The sequence below is a fragment of the Opisthorchis viverrini genome, assembly GCF_000715545.1.
Source record: "Opisthorchis viverrini unplaced genomic scaffold opera_v5_19, whole genome shotgun sequence".
NCBI classification, from domain to species: domain Eukaryota; kingdom Metazoa; phylum Platyhelminthes; class Trematoda; order Opisthorchiida; family Opisthorchiidae; genus Opisthorchis; species Opisthorchis viverrini.
Genome location: NW_008751675.1, coordinates 3131773 through 3155932, shown reverse-complemented (window position 1 = coordinate 3155932; position 24160 = coordinate 3131773). Strand labels below are relative to the sequence as shown.

At 45.1% G+C, this 24160-nt stretch overlaps 1 protein-coding gene across 1 annotated transcript in view; it reads right to left on the bottom strand.

Annotated features, from left to right (window-relative positions):
* T265_01787 (hypothetical protein) overlaps positions 1 to 24160 on the bottom strand; it is a gene marked incomplete at both ends in the record, with an annotated part of 30748 nt that overhangs the window by 2399 nt on the left and 4189 nt on the right. The window contains 12 exons of the mRNA XM_009165877.1: positions 1017 to 1155; positions 1333 to 1526; positions 2534 to 2764; positions 4249 to 4479; positions 7268 to 7649; positions 9378 to 9601; positions 11773 to 11857; positions 16185 to 16278; positions 18064 to 18205; positions 19576 to 19722; positions 21982 to 22121; positions 23363 to 23478. Of these exons, the coding sequence (XP_009164141.1) occupies positions 1017 to 1155; positions 1333 to 1526; positions 2534 to 2764; positions 4249 to 4479; positions 7268 to 7649; positions 9378 to 9601; positions 11773 to 11857; positions 16185 to 16278; positions 18064 to 18205; positions 19576 to 19722; positions 21982 to 22121; positions 23363 to 23478 (2125 nt within the window). The remainder of the gene's footprint in view (positions 1 to 1016; positions 1156 to 1332; positions 1527 to 2533; positions 2765 to 4248; positions 4480 to 7267; positions 7650 to 9377; positions 9602 to 11772; positions 11858 to 16184; positions 16279 to 18063; positions 18206 to 19575; positions 19723 to 21981; positions 22122 to 23362; positions 23479 to 24160) is intronic.

The following is a 24160-nucleotide window of genomic DNA, read 5'->3' as shown; positions in this document are numbered from 1 at the left end:
TCAGCGCCAGTGTACATTGCTGTCAAAGATGATGAAGACTCAAGGAGCAAAAGACATCCACCGGAAAATAAAGTTTCATTCTGGTTTTGCTCATCTGGAAGTTAGCTAGTACTACGCCAGCAGGAGCGTCCACGGCTGATCCAGCTTTCTGCCCGTATCAGGCGGAGCCGTATCATCCTCCCCGAACAAGACGGCGCAACAGAAACCATGGGTGACGTACGTTTTACATCCGAATAAGGGTCCATTCTTCACGCTTCTCGAATAATCAACCATACTGAGACAGAAGTTGTCTTGAAGAGAAGCCGTGCACCTACAAAGTTCAACGCAGGCTTCCGGTCAGTTAAGAGGTGGTGCGCAACGCCTTCCTTCAACAGGAAGAGGAAGTCCCTGTTTTCCCCGGATGGTTTGTGCCGGACGAATTTCAGCAACCAAGCGTTCAGATAACCTCACCGTAAGATTCGCTCAAAAAGAGGCGTACAAATAGCAAAGTATCCGTACTGTAACCATGACGATTCTATTTGCTAGGAACTGCGCACTCATGACTCGGTCTTCATTCATAATGTAACCGTACCGAGGTGGATTCCTTTAACGCATCCATCAGTTGGTGAGGAAACAAACTACCGAAGTTCTTCCAAAAACAATATCTAATTGACGAGATGGTACAGTACGTTTTGGCGTATCAAACGGCGCAGACAAAAGTAAGCCATCCTAACAAAAGAATATCTGGGTGTCATGACAGACACAAAAGGAAGCTGAAAGTGTGTGAAGTTTTACAACTGGGAAAACAGAAAACGGGAAAAAGTTATTCGGATTGATAATAGAGGTATTCTTGGAGAAGTACTCGCAAGCCTGAGTGTTGGGAAGTAGTGAGATGCGTGGAGCACATGAAAAGATAGATAAGGGAGTGGGGACAGCGCAAAACGGAAATGCACAAAAAAAGTAAAAGGATAAAACCTCAAGGCACCTAAACCGTATGGACTAGCAGCTCAGTAGAGTTCCGACAGGGTCTATGTGACCGTGTACTTGGGGAAAGATAAACCTAACTTGGTCTCCAGTCCAGTAAATGCGGCCGTGGCAAACCGATAGCCCCCGATGTGATCAGGATTGACCAGTGTCTGTTGCATGTGACGATCGATACCAGTACCGGTGAGTTCCCTGAACAGAACAGTAGAAAGTTGAGAACGGACGGTGAAGTGTATGCGATGTATGATTGGATGAAAATAACATCGAACTCAAGTGAAACTTACAAACCGGACATCTTCAACACCCATAAACACAAGGTTGTTTGCGGAAAAATAAAAAAAGCTCAGAAAAACAGAAAAAGAAACCTACCGGCCACCAAAATCAATGTGGAACACGCGCTGCAACATCTCGTAAGTCAGCAAAGTGATGCCGAATTGAGGACTGGAACGAAACACACGGGCTCCTGCACCCTTCCAAAACGCTCGACCACCCTCTTCACGCCATATTTTCTTCGCGGCATCCATGAGACCTGAATAGGTGGTCTGACCCTTCCGAGCTTCCACCTAGAAAAGAAAACAGAGAACATAAACCGGCCTCAAAGTGACCATGACGGGGTTCTTTACGCCAGAGCTTCGGTGGGAAAGAAGCTATGAGCAAACTAATCCTCCTCTATGGCTTTGGAAAACACGAGAATCCCATCCTTAGTCTAGCGAAGAAACTATATCACTTTGGAATGCATACGGATGTTCAGTTTTGTTATGTGTTTGACGGGACGCTGAACCGATAACAAGTCGACTGACCTACCTAAATCCTTGATGAATGCACTAAAGCTGCGAAAAGTGGCCTTTCAGAATGGATGCAGTAGACAGCGGTCTGAGAAACATCACGCGTCTTTGGATCGCGGGATGACAAAACAACTATATCATGCAAGTAGAAGGTCAGTTGCCTGGGCTGGTCGAGCATATGGCCATAGGACAGATATGGCGCGCACAGTGGTTGGAGCGCGAATTTACTATCCGATAGGTCCGTAGTTCGAACCCGATCTCTGCACTTCGACTTCCCCTGTTCAGGCTTGGGTAACCTGGCAGTATCCAAGCCCTCATGTTTCCTTCTGGAGCCTTGGCAGTTAGGCACCGAAACAGTGCTACAACCGAACGATTTTTCTTATGTGGATCAGGCAACCGGCTTACTGTCAGTTTACACATCATTCGATAAAAAACAACTATACCTTCAGGACAAAACGAAGTTAAAAGCCACTTAGCGTTTCAACCGGTATACTTGTCGACATTCAGTATTAACTGAAGAAGTTTTCTGATTAGCGCTATCCTTCAGCACAATGAACATCATAATGCAACTGACTCCGGGAACGGAAACAAAGGAACCATTCATAAACAGTTATCTTTTTTCCAGGGGATTAGAAAATACAGGTCGACAAAAGGACACCAAAAAGAGTTCATCTTTCAGTTACTAGTCACAACTTGAGGTTTATGTTTTAAAAATTTCGGAAGTGTCGACTGTTTTTATTTTGCAGTAGGCACACCAAACCCCCCCAAAAAGAATTCAGGTTTACCTGTAACCGCGTCTTGATCACATCCGCCGGTGTGGTCAAACAAGCTGCAGGGGCGCCAGACAATGTAGCTGCAGCCAAAAGTGTGGCAGGAGAATTGAAACCTTTCTCATCGGCAAACGTCTGCTTCAAATGACTGTAGGCAGTAAAGTAGATGGCAGAAAATGGAATGTCCCGGAGGAAGCAGGCACGAGCCCCCTTGTATAATCCAAAGAATCCAAGGTCTTTAATAACCTGTTACATGACCAAAGGTTAGGAAAGGGTGTGAATGAAAGAAAAGTGAGACAGGAGATGTAGCTATGTGTCCAAACGGAGGTTGGTATCCCCAAAAGATAAACCAGAAAATATTTCAGCAGTATTGCGGTGAAAGCGAACAGTAGAACGGTAGGATGCTGGTAACAGTTTACCACCCAACCCCCCTGTCTTGGGCGACCTGGCAGTATCTTAGCCCTCGTGCTTCCTTCTGGTGGCATGGCAGCTAGGCACCGAAAGGGTGCTACAGCTGGACGATTTATTTATTTTTTCTTCTAAGGTGCTCACAAAACAGAGGATGACAAAAAGGAACAGTGGTTGGCGGCCACAGCATGCAACTCATACGGCAAAAAAACGAGTCACGAGATCCTCACATACGTCAAATCTATACCACTCAGCCTTCTTTTGACCTCCTACAAAGTTCGAGTCACAGGTGAAACGGCTGTAGACTAGGTTAATCTGATGCGAGCACAAATCCTTGATGAATGCACTAAAGCTGCGAAAAGTGGCCTTTCAGAATGGATGCAGTAGACAGCGGTCTGAGAAACATCACGCGTCTTTGGATCGCGGGATGACAAAACAACTATATCATGCAAGTAGAAGGTCAGTTGCCTGGGCTGGTCGAGCATATGGCCATAGGACAGATATGGCGCGCACAGTGGTTGGAGCGCGAATTTACTATCCGATAGGTCCGTAGTTCGAACCCGATCTCTGCACTTCGACTTCGTTCGTTCAGGCTTGGGTAACCTGGCAGTATCCAAGCCCTCATGTTTCCTTCTGGAGCCTTGGCAGTTAGGCACCGAAACAGTGAACCGAACGAACCCGATCTCTGCACTTCGACTTCCCCTGTTCAGGCTTGGGTAACCTGGCAGTATCCAAGCCCTCATGTTTCCTTCTGCTTGGCAGTTCTATCCGATAGGTCCGTAGTTCGAACCCGATCTCTGCACTTCGACTTCCCCTGTTCAGGCTTGGGTAACCTGGCAGTATCCAAGCCCTCATGTTTCCTTCTGGAGCCTTGGCAGTTAGGCACCGAAACAGTGCTACAACCGAACGATTTTTCTTATGTGGATCAGGCAACCGGCTTACTGTCAGTTTACACATCATTCGATAAAAAACAACTATACCTTCAGGACAAAACGAAGTTAAAAGCCACTTAGCGTTTCAACCGGTATACTTGTCGACATTCAGTATTAACTGAAGAAGTTTTCTGATTAGCGCTATCCTTCAGCACAATGAACATCATAATGCAACTGACTCCGGGAACGGAAACAAAGGAACCATTCATAAACAGTTATCTTTTTTCCAGGGGATTAGAAAATACAGGTCGACAAAAGGACACCAAAAAGAGTTCATCTTTCAGTTACTAGTCACAACTTGAGGTTTATGTTTTAAAAATTTCGGAAGTGTCGACTGTTTTTATTTTGCAGTAGGCACACCAAACCCCCCCAAAAAGAATTCAGGTTTACCTGTAACCGCGTCTTGATCACATCCGCCGGTGTGGTCAAACAAGCTGCAGGGGCGCCAGACAATGTAGCTGCAGCCAAAAGTGTGGCAGGAGAATTGAAACCTTTCTCATCGGCAAACGTCTGCTTCAAATGACTGTAGGCAGTAAAGTAGATGGCAGAAAATGGAATGTCCCGGAGGAAGCAGGCACGAGCCCCCTTGTATAATCCAAAGAATCCAAGGTCTTTAATAACCTGTTACATGACCAAAGGTTAGGAAAGGGTGTGAATGAAAGAAAAGTGAGACAGGAGATGTAGCTATGTGTCCAAACGGAGGTTGGTATCCCCAAAAGATAAACCAGAAAATATTTCAGCAGTATTGCGGTGAAAGCGAACAGCAGAACGGTAGGATGCTGGTAAGAGTTTAGCACCCAACCTCCCTGTCTTGGGCGACCTGGCAGTATCTCAGCCCTCGTGCTTCCTTCTGGTGGCATGACAGCTAGGCACCGAAAGGGTGCTACAGCTGGACGATTTATTTATTTTTTCTTCTAAGGTGCTCACAAAACAGAGGATGACAAAAAGGAACAGTGGTTGGCGGCCACAGCATGCAACTCATACGGCAAAAAAACGAGTCACGAGATCCTCACATACGTCAAATCTATACCACTCAGCCTTCTTTTGACCTCCTACAAAGTTCGAGTCACAGGTGAAACGGCTGTAGACTAGGTTAATCTGATGCGAGCACTAAAAGTGAATCGGTATGTCTAGTACACATCTAGGTCAGTAATAACGTCTGTTTTCTCGCCGCCTAATGAGAAAGTTCCTGCTACCGGTCTGAGGTCCCCGTTATCAGCCTGGAGAGGCCAAGAAAGCAACCATTGGGGCGATGCTGGCTGAATTAGTGTCAATAGAGGAAACAGCCAAAGTTGCGATGCAAAATGTGCTCAGAGTTTGACACCACTCGTCAGTGGTTGTATCTCCGATATTAACAGTATCCGGAGATTAACGGGAATGGATGTGGCCATTAGGTTACGAAGAACGGGCCTTGTTGCACTAAGTTTCCCCAATTATTTCCTCTCTTCCCATTCTTTTCTGGCGACTGCATGGCAGTCGAGGGCTGGTGTATTGGTGGTTGTACGATGAGGTCCATGATGATCGTCAGTATAAAGGGGTGCGCCAGTTCGTGTTAAAAACTTGGACTGCGTTCCATGAAGATTGACGGCTGTCAGCGCAGGGTTAAAGAAGCCGATCCTAGTTGTCCGTGTGGAGGGTATGGATCAAAAAGAGACCACCAGGTTGTATTCGAACACATTAGTTAGTTGGCTAGACCTGGCATTCACATCAACCGCGACGCCGGTGCTCATTGTTTAACGAATTAGCCCAGGATATCTTAATATAAAATACCTTCAATAGCATTCGAACTAATGCCAGTCAGATCACATACTGACACTACAAATAAGCATCGTTTTCCCTCTCGATTGCCAGTGGTCTGAACTGAGTCAGAAAGTCCACGGCGCAGAAATGGACATATAATAAAAACTCGTCAAGTAAAATAAGTTCAGCCATTTAGCTATTTCTCCCAGAAACTGTTGTTTCAGGAGCACCAGACACACGTAGAAAGAGATGAAAGGAGTCTGAGTTGACTGTTGTTGCTGGATTAGGGTTCACGATTAAGATCACACGGTTCGGAGGGAGAACACACGTTGACTTTAAGCGAAGGATGCATCTTGTCCTATCTGACAGAAATGGACGTTGAAAGCTCTTGGGTAGATGGGGTGTAATAGTGGCAATGACCTAGCACTGTCTTTTGTAGGGTAGGCGAAGAGTTGAGAAAAGACAATTGTAGATAGAAAAGCGTGGTGAAGAGACTCTTCCCGGTTGCCCAGGCCGGGGAAAGGGGTAGATGTTCACCTGGAGAGAACGTCTGAATTCCTCAGCTGCTTAGCACCGTGTAACGCGAATAATCGAGAAGAGGGCGAACAGTGTACTCTGCTTGCACTGTCTGCTTGTTCACATGGCTGAACACATTGGGGAACGGAATTCCAGCTGGTACGACTTGTGGATAACTGTAAGGCTCAAGCCACACCAAGATAAAATAGCGTTTTGACAACTTATGTTGCTGGAAAGGCGAAACGGTTTCACAGCGTTCGCCAAGCAATATACAATACGTGCATCGTACAAAACCCATTGTCATAACCACATATAGCGAAAATCAGAGTGAGCCACATAAAGAGGGTCAAAATAAAATTATGCAATTCCGCTGATGAACGTCGCCATTTTTTAATTAAACCAAAATACCAATATCTGTAGCGTCACAGGAACAAGTGACGGGATTGGTTGAAAACTATCGATGGAGAGGGTGAACATTGCTGAGGATCTACCACCTAAATATTGGCGCTGTAATATTTGTGTCCAGATATCACTGTTGAAAGAGTAATGTTCTGTGAGGGGGGAAAGAGGACATAGAGTTCGTCGTATGACGATCTGAAGAGGATAGTGAAGAAAATCACTCATTTAGGAAGCTTATTACGGCAAACAGTGGTCTTTGAAATGGGGCATTTTTTGAATAGGCATTTTTCGTGAATGGGCGTCCAATGCCAACCTCAGCTGAGTGTGAAATCAGCCCGAGGTAAACCCAGTGGACCAAGAAACTGTTTTTCAATGCGTTTTTCTTCCTTTGATGAGGCCAATGTACACTGTAGTGAATAGTAAAAACTGAGTCAGCCAAACAAATGTGATGCAACGATTGTCCTTGGTTAAGCTTCACGGAGACAGTGGTCCGCTCTAAAGTGTTCTTCTCAACATGGACGAAGACTGTGAGTTATGCGCAAAGCACCAATTCGCTAGGAAACTGAAACATGAAAGCGATTCATTCTTCTATAAGGATACCAACTTAGGGAATGATCTTACGGTTTTCCAGCAAGTTTATTTTCAGTGAAAGGCAAAGAAAACTAGGGGGAATATCGGAACGAAAAGCCAAAAGACTCAAAAGCCTGATCGTGGAACTAACAGTTCCGCAGTTAATTGCCAATTAGTGTTCCACGCGTCCCCTGTGCTGCCACCGAGATAACAAGTTAGCACAATGTAACTTACAGTCAGTGGTATACGTAGATGACGAAACAAAGTAAAATAATAAATCAAAGACCGGACAACTTACAGTGATGGCAGAAATTCGCTTTGTGGAAGCTATCTCTCCGGCAACCTGGAGTCGTATCTTTACAATCTCCAGTGGGTTAGTGAATACGACCTGGCTAGCACCTGCACAAGCTCCAGCAAGAATTTCAGCTGTCAGTGGAATGCTCCCCGAAGATGGGGTGAACTGATCTCGTACTAGGTCATTGACTGTCAGCTTGATAGCCTTTTCAGGGGCTACACCAATCAGCTGAGGTCCAAGACCACGGTAGAGTCCAGCAAAGCCCTCGAACCTGTTTTTGAAAGAATGAAATGCGTTCTGCGGAAATTGGTGGCATCTTGGGAAACCATTGGGAATCTCCTGGGGATGGCACACAAGAAGGGCCGATAAGTGGCCACATTCGATGGTAAGTCCTGTCTCACAAGAGGCCGTTCAAAGTTTATGGCAAGCTGTCATGCGAGTCGCCATAACTATACAAACTCCTCATTTGGAATTAATCTACTTTCGACCTGCTAACATCCTATACTCCAAGAATGCAGCGACCTTTAGATATACAAGTTTGTGCGGCGAAAGGGAGCATTCCTACGACCAATCGAACGCAAGGTAAGATTGTGTTTTGTCACCTTAGAATCACGTCAGTATGGCCCCTCCTGCCTCAGCCATCAGAACATTTACTACAAAGGGACTAAAGGCAACGATATTCTTCAAAGTTGTAATGGATTTTTTGTCTTTCAACTGAACGAAAAAGAAGCTTCAGCACAATCGGTATTGAGGACCAAATAGACATCCGAACAAGTCCCTTCTGTGTCCGTTTATCCAATGATCTTGTTTCGTCACGGATAAATGCAATCGATCTGGTTGAATGCACCCACAGGATACCAACTGACCCGTACTACTTTGCCAAACTAAATACTTTGGCTAGCTGATCGGATACTGATGTGGAAGCTCGAAACAGTTGGTAAAAGAAAGAACATTCAATGCACTCGTTCTGAAGGTAACAAAAATCGATAAACAAGGATGGAATTGAACATGTGAAAAATAACTCGACATAAACAATTCCACACTAACCCTGTGCACCACAAGTCCGTTGAAAACAAACCTTAGAGAGAAATGTCATTTCAAGTTGAACTTCCAGTAGACAGAAAAGCCTCGAATCTACATTGATGCACAAATTCCTAATGACAAAGTCAGAACGCAGGATATTAGTTAGAAGCTCGTTCGGTTCTCCAAAATTTGTTTTACCGGCGTTAGTGAACGTGATGGAATCGGGTTCCACAGCTTACACACCAAAGAGACGTCACTATGAAACTTTTCAGTTTTAGGATAGTGAGCACACGATTAGATGAGTGGAAGCTTCCAACTGTTGCTCGATTCCTATTGAAAGTGGGTTGCGCAAGATAACTTTTAAAAAAATCGATTAGAAGAAGTGACCACCAGCTGCAGGGATCACAGTTGACAAATGCTGAGATGACGAATCAATGATCTACTTAGATAAGACAGTTACTAGCAATAGGAACGAGGTGCGGTTGATGACACTAGCTAGTTAGGCTGTCAGATGTTTAAACACAGAAGCATCCTACGGATTCCGGCTGATCCTCTCGATATCAACGGTGACAAATGATCTTCTTTCCTGACAGCCATCTGTTTTGTCGGACCTTCTTTGGATATCGGTTTTCCTCGGTTAGTGTCGGACTGTTATAGGTAGTTCTGGAAGCTAACGATATGATTTGCATTTTGTTCGTTTCAAAAATTCTCACAAATCAGAGAGGGGCTGGGGCAGATTTTCACTCCTACATGGTTTCAAAGGTTGTACGCCTTAGAAAAACGTCCAAACACCCTCTCCCTGGTGTGAATCAAGTGAAACTACGGTCAGAGACGAGGACCACGCAAACGCGAATTCATTTGATTGTCTCATTTGCCATTTCCTAGGTCGAATCACGCAGAGGAAGGCACCATGTTTTGTTTAAGGTGTATAAAACGAAAGCAACAAATTTCATGATAAACATGAAAGTGGCCTTACTGGATAACCTTCCTGAAACAATCCCAGCTATTTTTATACATGAGCTCTCCGATTAATGAACCAGTGCGTTGGTTTTGCATGCGCGTCTTGACCAAATCAATAGGGTAAACCGCGGTGGCCCCGACCGCTCCGGCAACCGAACCCAGAGAGAAACGATAGATTTGCTCAAGGACGGACAGGAACATTGTTCGACCCTTGACTTCGACCTTGCGATGAACAGCTTCCTGAAACGATCAACAGAAAGGATGTTACAGACAATCGGTCAGTGGGGAGTAGAGAGAAATCAACATGAGAACAAGTCCAGATGGGTGAAAAAAGCTGTTCCGGGCTCGAAGTATTCGAGTGCCTGTGGAGCCAGCAGTTAATGACAGAAAATATTAAAAGAACAGCTAGCCAAACAACGAAACAAACATAAAGAAAACTGCAGTAGCTGCCTGATCGCTGCCGTGTGCTGAGGTCCAGCTATAGGCAACAAAAAAACAGAGAGCACGTATTGGAAAGGTTAATCTAGCGATCGATAAAATAAAAATTCTTGCGTGCTGTATCCGTTCGCCATGCCACAAAAAAAACGAATGAAGAAGGCTTTAGGTGGGTATACAAGTGACAGTCGAAGAAACGATACCTGCACTGCGATATCGAACTTTTACTCTACTGCTCTCTAACGAGGTCAACAAACGACGTGGAGCATTAGTTAGGCTGTCACGAAGAGACTGGACCTTACCGTGGTGTGACGGTTTGCGCATCTCTGCGATCCACTAAGCTATACTGGGGAGTGTCCTATGACACCCACAGAGTCTCCCATACCAACTTGGTCAACGGTTAGAGGTCTGACGAACACAGTCTTCTGGTCCTTCAGGTTGGGGGTTCGAGTGTCTAGCGACTTGTTCGATAGAAACTGTGATACGGTTGCATTTCTCACCAAACACCGCTGCCTTGCGGTTAGGCTTTTGAGCCAAAGTCTTTGGTTGAGGACCCTAATCGTCCTCCTGTCTAGGTGTGGGCGCCCTGGCAGTATCCCAGCCCACGTACAACCATGAATTGCACAACTAACAATACTCTACGGCAGTGAAGCATCGGTGTCGAACACTGATGTCATGCTATCGATGATGATGATGAGCATCAGTTAGGACAGGATGATGGTGTCGAAGCGGTTAATGGGCACTGTCACTATACTCGGCAAAATCTGTATTAGCATCGACAATTCACTAGCATTCAAGCGCAGTTCAATTCTTCTCACAGAAAAGCCAACACTGGAAGTGCAGAGTAAGTGGATGTGGGGTTAGACCACGCAATAAATCTGTGGTACAAGCATACCCAAACACGCACAAAATCGGCTTAGAAGCTAAATGTATGGAGGCCATATTTTGAAACACCAGTCAAAACATACTGGAAGGTAGAGCAAAATTTTCGTAACCCACTTCATACACTATTGTCAACTGACGCGTTGTTTTCACCAGTTTACGCCATTCCGAAAGAGACATGGACGATACTCGTCTCGTCAGACGATTCGGCACGTTCGGAGCACATCCCCGAGCCACCACAGTTTGCGGTGCTGTTCAGGCAAACACTTGTTTTTTTAATCAGCTCGCTATGAATTCGCAGGAGTCATCGAACGCCAGCAACAGCGGCTGAGAAGTGGATGGTCAATACCCAGAGACGTTTTAAATCACCCGTCCGAACAGACTAACCAGCTAAGGACACAGCCTGAACCGTAGCCCGGTGTACACACACGAGAGCATGCAGTCTAGCAAACTTGTTCCAGGCTTTTGGGGTCTACACACTGGCTTCATCAAACACAAACTGTCAGAGCTAACACAACCATAGAAATATGGAAGACTCTTTACAACCTACGGTGTTATTTATTGAATTGCGATGGGGATATTTATGCACTGAACATTTTCAACCATCCACTTGAACAATTCATGAAAATGGGCTGTTAGTGTGGGAATGGAAACACTTTTATCCTCTACATTGCAATTGGGGGAACAAAACCATAAGAATTATCCGGTGCAGAACAGGGTAATCCCCACCGACGATTATACAGAAGCGTTCTGCATTGGCCAAGGTCTTGTGTGCAATCCTCCCAAAGGGGAATCAAACGCCTCTTTTCCTCAATGTTGTCCCTTTCCGGGATTGTTGTATGACACAAGTCCCGGCTGGTAGGAACATTCGCGAAACCATTTAAAAGCACCTACAGAAGGGTGGATGCAACTTAAGAGGACGGACTCCCCTTTGTGATTGGAAACCAAACCCGACATCAAGCTTACTCCCACCTAAGACCGAACCAATCGGCATATCTCAGGCGTCCTGCAACGAGGCATCCGACTACAGAAAGAGCGGAGCTGATAAATCCAGAAGCCATTCAGGATATGCAAACAAGACAACTGTAACTGACCTGTAGCCCGTGAGCATAGTTGTGGTAGGATATCAAGCTGTCCTCCAACGGAGAAACGGCCACCAGTTCCTTGTAGCTAACACGACTGAAACGATAAACGAGGAAGAATGAGCACAAACATATTTTCGCAAACAAAAACAGGTTCTTCGAAAATATGCAAAAATGTACAAATCGATTTGTGTTTATAATTCGACAATCTATAAAATGTAATGGAGGTCAGCAACCTCTCTGTAGTGGTTTTTGCAACATGTTCTGTTTTTTAAGATCACTAAAAATGAATCGCGAATGCATGCATTTTATCTAGCAAACTCACCAGGGTTGACCGAGGGCACCGGAATGTGGTTAACTAGAATAACCTCAAAAGTAAGCATCTATCAAACAGTACCGCCTCAAAGCGTTTCACCGAACGAACATGACTCCACCTGGCTCCGGTATGATGCCTGAGCTCACGAATACGCTTGTTTTCCGATAGACTACTGGAAGTGCTTTCCCAAATATGTGGATCTGTACAGATTGCGGTAATGAGAATCACCAAGAAGACTAGATTTATCCCACTCGATTTTCTTCTATGAGGTCAGCCGAATTCATGTGTTCATCTCCCACATAGTATTAGTATTGTTCGACTAATTAAGGTAGAAACAGTGATTAGTTTACCAACAACAGTTCCATGTGGGGTTTTCTCCTCCAGCTTACTTTTTTCCATGTTCAGATTCCTTTTTGGGTGTGAGATATCAACCCCTTCCGATCGTGGGCAAATAATTTTAGTTTTTCTTCCATTAGATAGATTATGCAAAAAAACGACGCCTATTCCCACGATCGTAGGTACTGTCCTTTCATAATATGGATGAAAATGCTCACTGAAATTCACGATTTGTGGTCAAGCAAACAATTCTCCTTATTTGTGTTGTCCTAGTTCGAGCTCAGCCACCACCGAAAAAGATGCAATCACTAACAATCAGCAAACTAGGGATTGTGTTCTGTCAAATGCCATTCACTTTATCGATTCATCATCATTCAGGCAAGCAGAAAAAACAATTTAGCGCCCACGGGGTGATAAAATTTCCGGTGATTCTACTTTTAACCTCGGTGTATACTACAAAAAAAGGAATATTGCTGTGTAATCAACAAAGGGTTTGACGATTATAGACACATTTATCTAATGATTTAATATATCTAAACTGATCGGGAAACCGCCCGTTCCAACATTTGTTTGTGTACGCTCGCGTTGCTTGCGGCTTGCTGTTGTAGAAAACTGCCTAAACGATCATCGATTAAGTAGCGTCTCGTCTGAGATATTGAGAGCAGGTGATTGTCCCAGGACTGATCGGTACGATTGGGGGGGGGGAGTTGCTGTCATTCCAATCGACTGACTGACTGAACAATACACCTATTGACTGGACGCAGACCACTGTACACTATAATACGCTCACATTAACTCCACCCTGCTCTGAAACATAATCCGTATAAGTGCAATCAATTTCTCGGCTGGTGTGACAGCTCAGCTTTGCCGTCGAGTTAGAAAGCGATCGGTCCGGTTCTCGTCAACTCGCAGAAAGTAATCAGGTGACAAAATGAACAAGATCTCAAACATAACCAAATCCATTCTGCACCCAGAAATCCTTCAAAACAAGTATCGTGATCAACAGTCCCTTATTCCTTGCACGATCCAGTACAGGCAATAGCCTAATCAATGTAATTTGCTTGGCCTAGCTCAAGGAATAAAAAGGTGGCTACTACAACCAATTTTTATGACCCTTGCGCAGGACTTGCTAATTACCAAGCCTGTGGGGTTTGCACTGAAGAAGCCAAGTAGGACTTGATCGACCCTGGAGAGCAATTTATTAAGCGCTTCGTCCTGGATGGGACTAGTCGGCTCAATAGTAACCGTAGCAACAGTAGTTACATCCCAATTAACTGGCGGCCAATTATTACATGGAAATTTTCTTGGGTATCTTGTGTTCCTGTTGATCATCCAGGGGACGAGATGGAGCACCTGGTTAGAGCACGAATTTACTAACCGGAAGGTCCGTGGTTCGAACCCAACCTCTACCTCTCGACTTCTCCTGTCTAGGCTTGGGCAACCTGACAGTGTCCCAGCCCTCGTGCTCCCTTCGGGTGGCATGGCAGTTAGACACCGAAAGGGTGTTACAGCTGAATTAGTATCTCTATCATCATTCACATTTGTCCGGCTATTGAAGGTGACAACCACAGAAAGCTTATGAGTTCTGCTGTAGGCTTTAACGACAACAATTCGAATAACGGTAAAAAAAATTGCACAGGTGAAAGTCTCCATTAACGGACGCCTGAATTTTGTGAAATGCTGCCTCCAAGAATGTTCATTCGTGAAACATCAGGCAAGGGGTTTTCATCAGTCACTAGACCAGTCAGTCCCCTCAATCACAGTCTGCAGTTGGCGAATTCCAGTTCCGTATGAGATGAAGCCCGAAAAAGAGAAGGAAGTTGGTCATGGACGTGGATTGTTCTACATGCGCACAGTATTCATAACGGCAACCGATCAAGTTCAACCAGAACAGTGGAACTAGCGATCGCAGTCTTAAGGGAGATCTCACAGGACGATCAGTAGACTTAGTTCATAGAAGGGCTGGTGTGAAAGCCACTATACCATCGGATCGTATTTGTCGCGTGGTTTTGCAAGACGGAGAAAGACGTATACTACGATACAGAAATGGGCTTTACGTGAGTATAACAACTATTTTGATTCTATACAAGTGGACATAAGGTCCTGGCAAAAGCGCATGGCGTAAATCGAGATCTAACAAGCCTCGAGATGCGAACGTTCAAACGTAAGAGCCGCGGTGAAGTTGTGAAACTTGTGGATGAAGCTGAATGAACCAAATCGAAATTACTGGACACTGGTGATTTCATGTTGCATTTAGTTCATGACAATTAAAAATGCTTCCGTTGCGCCTGTAAAGACCGTTTTGGGCATCCCTTGGCGGATTTGATAGTGTGCGGGAGAAGGGCGGTATCCGAACGAAGAAAAATTAATAGCTGGCACCCTCATCAGTTGATCTCCTGTTAATGTCCAATACATGGACCCTGTTGATAGCCCCCTACAGGCCTGCGCAATTTGGTCCGCCGATCTCATCATTGCGAATCTACATTGGATTCACAGGCTAACATGTAGCAACAGAATAGGTCACTGGATTCAGTTACCAGCCATGTGTTTTAGTGCCTAGTTAGCGGCAATCAATAACCAATAAAGTTCATCTTGTTTTAGATAAGTAGTAGGGACGATTGCCAAAAACCCATGGACAGTCCACAACCAGTTTCGCCTTGTCTGGGGTTCACCAGGTATGCATATTCTCTGGAAGATGAAATAATTGATCTTTAACTTGAATAGCGATTTGATTAAGGTTTGGCTTTGAGCTCATGTGCAAGATGAAACTGCTGGTGGGCTCGGTGGGAACGACAGGCTCGGTCTACATCACGGGTTCGCAGCTATAGTTCCGAAACATACAGGATATAAAATAAATCATACTCAGCTAGTATCCTAGTCTCATTCGGAATATGTTGAGCTTTTTCAGGTTCACACTTTGGTGGCCAAACTGTGGATGGGACACGCCTGAATTTTATAGTGACGACAATCTGAGGCAAATAAGCTGGAGTGCTGCGAACTCCGGAGTACGGGCTAGTCTACAGTGTTATTCACATGGAAGTAGGTTGCACGTTCCTGCGGGGATTCCAAACCACATCTGGCTGTATACATTATTTGCCTGGCCGAATGAAGGCCTACTGCAGTCCCGTCACTAGACAAACTGCGCTATTCAGAATAAGTGCCATGAAGCACACAAAAACACGTCTGTCATGCATCTCAATCCATCATTCCATCCCACCATCGAGCTGCTGCTCTGTCGAACATGAAAATCAAGTTTGCTGATCCTATGAAGGGTTAGATACGCTACGCTAGGCTTTGTGGTTAGCCCCGGTAGCGTCGTCATTTGAGTGAGCCGGTGGAGCATGGAAGGTCGAACTCCCTCAATGACCTTCCCAGGCCTTATAGTGTTGACAGGAAGCACCAGTAAATTCAAACATGTGCATTCTGAGTGGCGCACTCAAAGATGGGACACTCTCCCAATCAATTCAGTCCACCGGCAGTCCAAAAACCTGAAAGAAGGACCGAACAATATGGCTCCTATGCATCGACCAACGCACACAGCACTCGGATACATAGAATAAATAACAGAAAAACCAGGAATTTCGTGAGATGAATAATTTATGCTCCACCTTTGAAAGAAGGTCGAGATATAAGGGGTACGACCTTCTCAGCATTCAACCCACAGAACTGCACTGGAATGCAAAAAAACTCGAAAGACCAAGGCACCACGCCATTAAATTCACATGGACAGGTGAGATCAATGTAGGCTAGTCAGTACTCAGTTAGTACTCACCCGTCAGGGCGAAGCAGGGAAGTAAGCTGAAACAAGATATCCACCTCCATAGGTGTGACCTGGGCGTAATTTTGAGCCTCTGTGAGCAACTCCTCTGGAAAATTGGGGAGAAATGCGGATGGGACAGAAAATAGGTTTGAATACTTCTGAAAAAATAACATGTTTCGGAAAGTCACGTACAGCAAGTAATAGGCTGTATGGTCTATTGATTCCGTTCATCTCACGCTTACGCTCACGGTTGACTGAACGAAGTTCGACATATGCCGGCCAGAAGGCTATCAGAAACTTTTTCATGCGCATTCTATAAACAACCTTGGCCCAAAGAAACACAATAAACATCGACCATGTTCGAGGAAAATTCCTGAATGTGGAGGCCAGAAACCGGGACAAATCGGCTTCCATAAACACCACTACAGATTACCGGTTATGGTGTGGATGGTCAACTACACGAGTTGTCCAATCCAAGATCACATAAACGTTAAGTGGAAGCGTTTCTCTCATAAGCGCTGCTCAAAACTCATTAGAGATTCGACATTATCCTCCAACTAGTGTTTCTGCTCGGTCGTAGAACCCTAGAAAAACCCCAAACTCGCAGAAATAGTGACCTTACTGAGTAGATTATACTGCCTAAATTTTGCACTGTTTCAGACAGAAATTCATGATTTACTATAGGGAGCAGACATGAACACAGACAACAACGCAAAAGAAAGTTAGTGAAATGGAAATTCCAGCCCTTAAATATGAGGCGAGACAGAGGAAAAAAGAGACATCAGTGTTGAAACTGATGCTTCATTGCCGTACAACCAACCACAAGGCAGGGCAAAAGTGGCTACCAATTTGGATGGATTTTGGTCGAAAGAGAAAGAGTGAGGGACAACGATGAACACCCCGGGGTCGTTCGTTCAGTGCCTAGCTGCCATGCCACCCGAAGGTTGCACGAGGGCTGGGATACTGCCAGGTTGCCCAAGCTTAGGCAGGGGAAGTCGAGAGACAGAGGTCGGGTTCGAACCACGAACCTTCCGGTCAGTAAATACGCGCTCCAACCACTTGGGCCATCTCGCCCCACCCTGGGAAGTATGTCCCCAACCTTAACCACCTTTTTTTAAAGTCGGAAGTCGCTTGGACCAACCACCTCTGACGAAGACTGCGTGATCAGAAATCGCGCACTGAACACTGTTAGCGACTGCAAGCGGACAGCAGTACGCCTAGGCATGTAATCTGCCGCAACGGTGCTCAACAATGAAGCACGAGGCCGTGCACGAAAAAAAACGCCCTGAAGTAACTGGTGAAGTGAAGACAATACCTTGATTAGGCGCAGATGATGGCTATGAAGAGGACGTATTAGATCCGAAACAACACCACTGGGCGTGCAACCATCGGTGTTTCTACCTCTCGATGCATACCGTTTCTGGGTCTCCAATCAGAGAGAGGACACTGTAGCTCGGTTTTCTCGATATAAATCTCACGCTCTACCATTACCACATCAGTATCTGATCTCTCCTATATCGTTTCCTTTCTGCGTTGGACGATGAGTGAACTACATGTAAGACTGTAATGTCGACGAACCTACGGACTATATGTAACATATCAGCCTATATTTATATTAGATCAGGCTAAACATTTTCAAGGATCTGTTGTACCGTTGGGGTCAACAAAGAATGCTACGTTAACAACTGCGAAGATGACTGCTTACATCCTTCACAGGTTCAGTGGCTATATTCAAGGTTTTCCTTTGACTCTTATCAACCGTGTGTTTCATTTGGGTTTAGGAACTCACAAATCTCATCTTCAGCGCTCAAAAGGACACGTACGAATGAAGGAAAAAACGACGGAAGTGAATACAAAGAGTAAGATTACGCCACAGGCTTAATAAACTAACCTTTGGTCAGTTCGTGGTTTTGATGTCCATGCGTTCGATTCCGGAATATCTTTTTCACCAGCTCCATATTTGACAGGAGGCTTATGAAACCCATGTAGTAGGCGAACGTGATCCGACCATGACTCTCACCTTGCAACGCTGCCTGAGGCAATACGGAGAACAATCGGTACAAAGAAGAGAGAAGTGGATGGTTCAAAGGATGTACTGGCTTCCGGCGACAACCAGTCATCGATGAGGTGATTTGGACAAATCACGCACAAGTTCAGTTGAAGACAAAGACGAATACACTAAAGGTGAATGCGGATTTGGCCATCCAAAAACGAAAAGGGGTTACTTATCATTCGCTCATTTCACTTTCGAGAGCAATTCAGGTGACCCCTTACAAGACGGATAAAAAATTCCAAAACAAACAAGATGTTCCAGCATTGTTGGGCTTCCGAATGCAGAAATAAGTGCAGTTTAACTGTGCCTGACGAATCCCTCATTGAAGTGACCCACATGACTGTACACCGCAGACAGGCTGTTTTTCACCCCGGTTCTTCCGAGGCTATGAGAGGGATAGGCTACCATAACAGCATACGGCAAATACCCACCCTAGTAACTAGTATAATTTTCTCTTACGGGAATTAGAGAAATTTGAGTTCCGAGGGAATAATGTGATCAATTTTCCTCGAAAATGGTGAAAATAAAGGAATATCTACGTAGCCAAGAGCACATTACCAAGAGATCCTGACTGATGCTGCGCATGGACCGAATTCAATCCATATGCAACAGGTTGGCAGGTGCGGTTAATATCAGCGATAAACAAAGAAGATCACGATCGATCCCGCTACATCTCTAGGAGGAAATGCACAGTTGACTACTTTTCAGAACGAAACATATCCTGTTGAACAAAGCTACTCACAAGGTTGCTTAAAACTCTTCGACAGCCCACGATCAGTTTCGCCATTCCTGGGGCGCACTCCTCCGGATTTCGGTCAACCATATGTTCTACTTCGACCCGAATTGTATGAAATTCGCGATCCACACTCATTTGCCCATCGATTTGGTTGTCACGGAATACTCGATATGATATTTCCAAAATGAGTTTGCAGCAATTCAGTTGAAGAATAGCAACAACGAGAGATTCGTTCGGCATTCAGTCGAGTATCCCATGGAAAGCAAATTAGTGTACAAATGGGTGATATGAAAAGGATTACCTATCTTGCTACTAGAAAATCCATGTAGAAACACCTTTGCCAAAAACCACTATGTGCGAGGATAGGAAAACATTTTCAGATATTGCTTGTTTTGGTTTGAGGTGGCATTTCGAGGAAGTCGCAAATTCTGACGTACTGACAACTAGTGATACAAAGACACGGCTAGCACCACCATTATCAGCAGCGGCACTGGTAGTCCATAAAGAAAAAGGCGTTATACAGTATGGTGCGAGGTATAGATCACGTGAAAATGTGGGATGAATAAATAGAACGTAAAGACAAAAACGTTGCAGCACAAAAAAAGGACACTCACAGTTAGCAGGTTTTCACGAACAAACGGAGTAAGCAAATGCCCTTTGAGTAGTATCATGATTTTATTGAAATCCGAAGCGGAAATCGTACCGCTGTGTGCTTCATCGAGGCTTTTGAAAGCTTGTACTGCATGCTCATCCGCGATATCCTATTGAGAAAGACAATACAAATAAATGTGACCAGGTGAACTGAACCAAGACCAGTTCATGTTAGTCTTGAAATGGTTCAGATACATTGAGACGTGGTCCTGACTTTTCTACTCAACGTCGATGTTCAAAAGGTGACAATTTTTCCAATGGGAAACGAGTTAAACAGAAAACCTGGAGTAAATGATACTCCAGAAGTGAAACAATGGAAGTCGGACCTTGGGAGAGCATCCAAAGTTACACGGGTAGATCAGCACATCCAGAGCCTGATTAATAGACCAAATAAACTGGGATCGAGGAGGAATCACGACCAATACAAAAGTAGCACATTATGGACGTTTGAGACATTTCTATCCCTGAATTCCGGGCAATACATCACGGAGAAGAAAGGAGGAACAAATGTAACGTGTAGTCAGTTGCGGAATGATCTGACTTGGCATGGCAAGTAAGCGGCACTCAGCCTAACGCGACAGCATGACATCCGTGTTCAACACCGATGCTTCCCTGCCGTACAACCACGATTTATATGAAAGCCCTACTGTGAAGAAAAGAATAAAGGTGAACGGGGAAGGGACTTAGTGTTAGCTTACTACAATCATTCCGAGATGCATACACCTTCAAACACTAACTCAGGGGATCTGGATAGAAACTGACAAGAACGCGACTGACATCGGTTGGTAGCCATAGCATGCAGTGTTCCCCACCAGGCTCAGTGAGGAACACGTGGTCCGCATCCTGCAAGAGTAGCGCTGACAGCAGTCAAGTGTTTCGTAATCTCCATCATACCCTTCTGCCAGGTCAACGGTTGGCCACCTCTCTGCTTCTGCCACTCAGAGCTGGGCATGGAAGATAGTGCTCTCTTTGACAAACGATGGTTCGGCATACGCAGTTTCTCGTGCTGGACATATTCTGCATACAGACGAAGAGACTAAACCTTACGTGGTATGATGGTTTACGCACCTCAGCGATCCATTGACCTATACTGGGGAGTGTCTCCATGACACCCACAGAGTCTCTCATACCAGGTTGTTCAACGGTTAGAGGTCTGACGAACACAGTCTCATGGCACTCCAGGTTGGGGGTTGGAACATGTGGCGACTTGTTCCGTAGAAATGGTAATGCACTTGCATTTCCCGCCGAAGCTACCTACCTTGCGGTTAGGATTTTGAGTCAAACGCCTTGGTTGAGGACCCCAATCGTCCTCTTACCTAGGTGTTGGCGCCCTGACAGTATCCCAACCCATGTAGTATCATGATATCTACGTCTAACTCGATGAGAAACTCTATGGTTTCCAGTGAACCGACGGAACGTATTCTTCACTTAGACCCGCAGATGTGCTTTGGTGATCGTGTTACTTTGGACTGTTTGTTGCTCTCGATATCCACTCCACGCGGTAACTAATCAGCGTAGGTGACTTTATATTCAGCAGCACTGCGAAGTAAGCAAAAGCTGCCAAGGATAGCGGCAGAATGCAGAGTCAACGTGGGGTCCCTCAAGAATCTACTTCTTCCTTGCCACGCATGTCATGTATCACATACTTTGATTTTTTTATTATACACCGGTCGGCTGACGATATGGCATGCCACTTCACCTCCTGTCCTTACCTTATTTCTCTTCAGATTTCAAACGACCGTATTAGTAGTATGATCCATGGTCGTCCAAATTAGTGACTCGGGTACTGAATACGCTGGGATATTCAACTCACCCACTCACTCCCTCCATATTCCCCTAAAATTCCACTGCCTGTCTTTGCACCACCCGATTTTTATCGCGCCAGACTGTGTTCTCAGCTTTTCCACCTTCACCACATCGGGTTTGAACTCCTGGACAAACTGATCAACTCCAATGCACCCAGGAAGTAATTTGTTCACCCTCCCCCTCTCTATAACATATTCGACCTTCCCTAAACCAAAAGACGATCGCCTCTGGAAAGGAGCCGTTTCCACATACCACTCAATCGTGGACCACATCGTGAGAAGGACTATTAGCTTTACTGTCATCTTCCCTCGATCCCTACTTCACTACTATCATCATGCCGAATTCTCCTCGGTAGACACATCTGCTGCCTCTGTCGTTTAAACTGATGAAGGTAGGGTTCACAGAATAGACACTGGTTTCATGAAAGGGAGGAAAGCTGAAGAGGAGAGCGCGGTGAAATTCATTTTGTCCACAGAACAAAGGGATTTAGAGACTCACATAGAACATATTTAAAAACAACACCACCTCCAGCAGAGCAGGGAAAGTAACATGTTGGAACTCACATGAATAACCTGGGTGAAGTCTTGGTAAGATATCTTTCTTGACCGATCTTTTCCAAAATGTAGGTTGATGAAATCACAATCGAAGTTGAATGGAATACGGGCATAGGGGCTGGTCAACTGAAATACATCCTTGAAATCCTCTGTGTGTGGGGGAAAGTGGGGAGCGTGAATCGAAAGTTGTAAAATAAAGGACCGTATGAATTAGCAAAAGCAGGAAAAATCAAACCAAAGTCATCAAGTTTTACCGTCTCTGGACATGCCACTTGTATCAGCGGTTCGCAAACCTGATATTTGCAACTACCGAACAAACTGCAGCTTCACTAACACCATTCCGGAGATAGAATGAGCTACAATTAAGTTAGGAATACGGAAGCAACTTCAGTAAATGCCGAAAACCGGCGAAGCATAACGAGCAACGCAAGAAAACAAACTCATTCAAGTAATCAAGACAACAATTTATCCCAGGTTATGACAGGATGTGAGCGTTCCCCGGGATGTGGTTCCTCTTGGATGCGATAGCAAATAGGCCATAACTGAAGGAAAGTTCAGCTGTGGAAACCTCAGAAGAATCAGCCTCTTGTGGGAGGAATACTGTAGTTCGTTCGCGGTGGCGAAAGGGCATCGACACAATCTAACTCCTACAAGCTGTAAGAATCGGTGGAAGGGTGCGTAAACCTTCACCAGACAGTTTGAAACCGTTTCTCATTTCCATGAAGCTACCTGGTGAATGCGATTAAGGAAGAAAGGTGGCTGGATGAAGGTACTGTGGACGGTGTGAGTACAGCCGGTGCAACAAAAAGTGAGCTGGAAAAAAATTTAAAAAAAATTCTACACGAAAGAACAAACACGAGGAAGACCGCTATCCCTGATTCCGCTAAATGAAGGATACAAGGTCGATGTGGAAACCGTAAAGTTTCCGGAACACGAGGCTACAAAACTAGTAAAGAAAATCCCGGAAGAACGACAATCCTCGACTGGACTTAGACGTCATATTGAAGTGGACCCAATCTACGTATACAATTGAGGAATGATCGATAGATCAGGCGGACAGCTCAACAAAGACGAACCGCCAGCCGAAAGGAGCAGGCAAGCACGAGGCCAACGGGTACAAGTTGGAGAGGTCAAACACACAGAGGTCATGTGTACACTGATTAGTGGGAGCTCCAGCGAACTAGCTTGCTATCAAAAACGAATTGTCAGAGCCGGAGGTCATACCCTTGTCAACAGAACGTAACTAAACATAGCCGCAGCATTGATTAGCGTTCACGCACGGATACGCTACTCTTCTGTAGACTGTCGATGCTATCACATCGACTGCAGACCAATTGCCTGCAACATGAATGCCAGGCTGATCGCCAGCCGCTAACAGGAAACCACTTACCAAACTCCAGGTACCCACGTCCCTTGCTGTCAAAGATCTCAAAGGCCAATGCGTACAGCGCGTCCGAGGTGCACAAAAGTGCTTCAAGGGCAAGAAACTCGTCGAAGGAGATCAATCTGAAAAACAGCACACACAAATCACGGTTGTTGAAACTGGGGTCTGACAAGGTTAACAGGTCCCGTGAATCCCGATTCAATCGGAACCGAGCCATTAGCCAGACCGGATCAGCCTTCATAATCTCAAGTCAAGTCTTTCTATGCTGTTTCCGCACAGATTTTCTAAAATAAAGCTGACTTTCTGCTGTCCATGCTTTGATGGGTTATCAACATAAAAATGAAAAGAAATACACAACTGGACCGTAAATGAAGGAAAGATGGGAGTTAGAAAACGTTCGGAATCTCGATGACCGTCATTCGGTCGTGGCATTACCACAGGAACTCATTGGCAGCATTAGGTCTGAACGACCACTGCTAATACAGGGACGGAGATTAAAACACGGAACATTTCGACAGGCAGCTTGAGACTGCTTGGCCTCCTGGTAGTCATTGTGTGACGAACCCTGGGGAAAGTATCGTCCACACACCGCAAAATTCATTCACAAAACAATGTGACCTCTTCCAAATGGAGAAAATATTGGTAGCTCAGGTTGTGACGATGGCCGTTGTTTAGATCGTCGAGCTGATTTACATCAATAACATACTTGAACTCAAGGCAACGCCACTATAACCGAAAGAAATCTTAAGATTAATAAAAAAAGATAATCATTCAGCTGTAGCGCCCTTTCGGTGACTAGCTGTC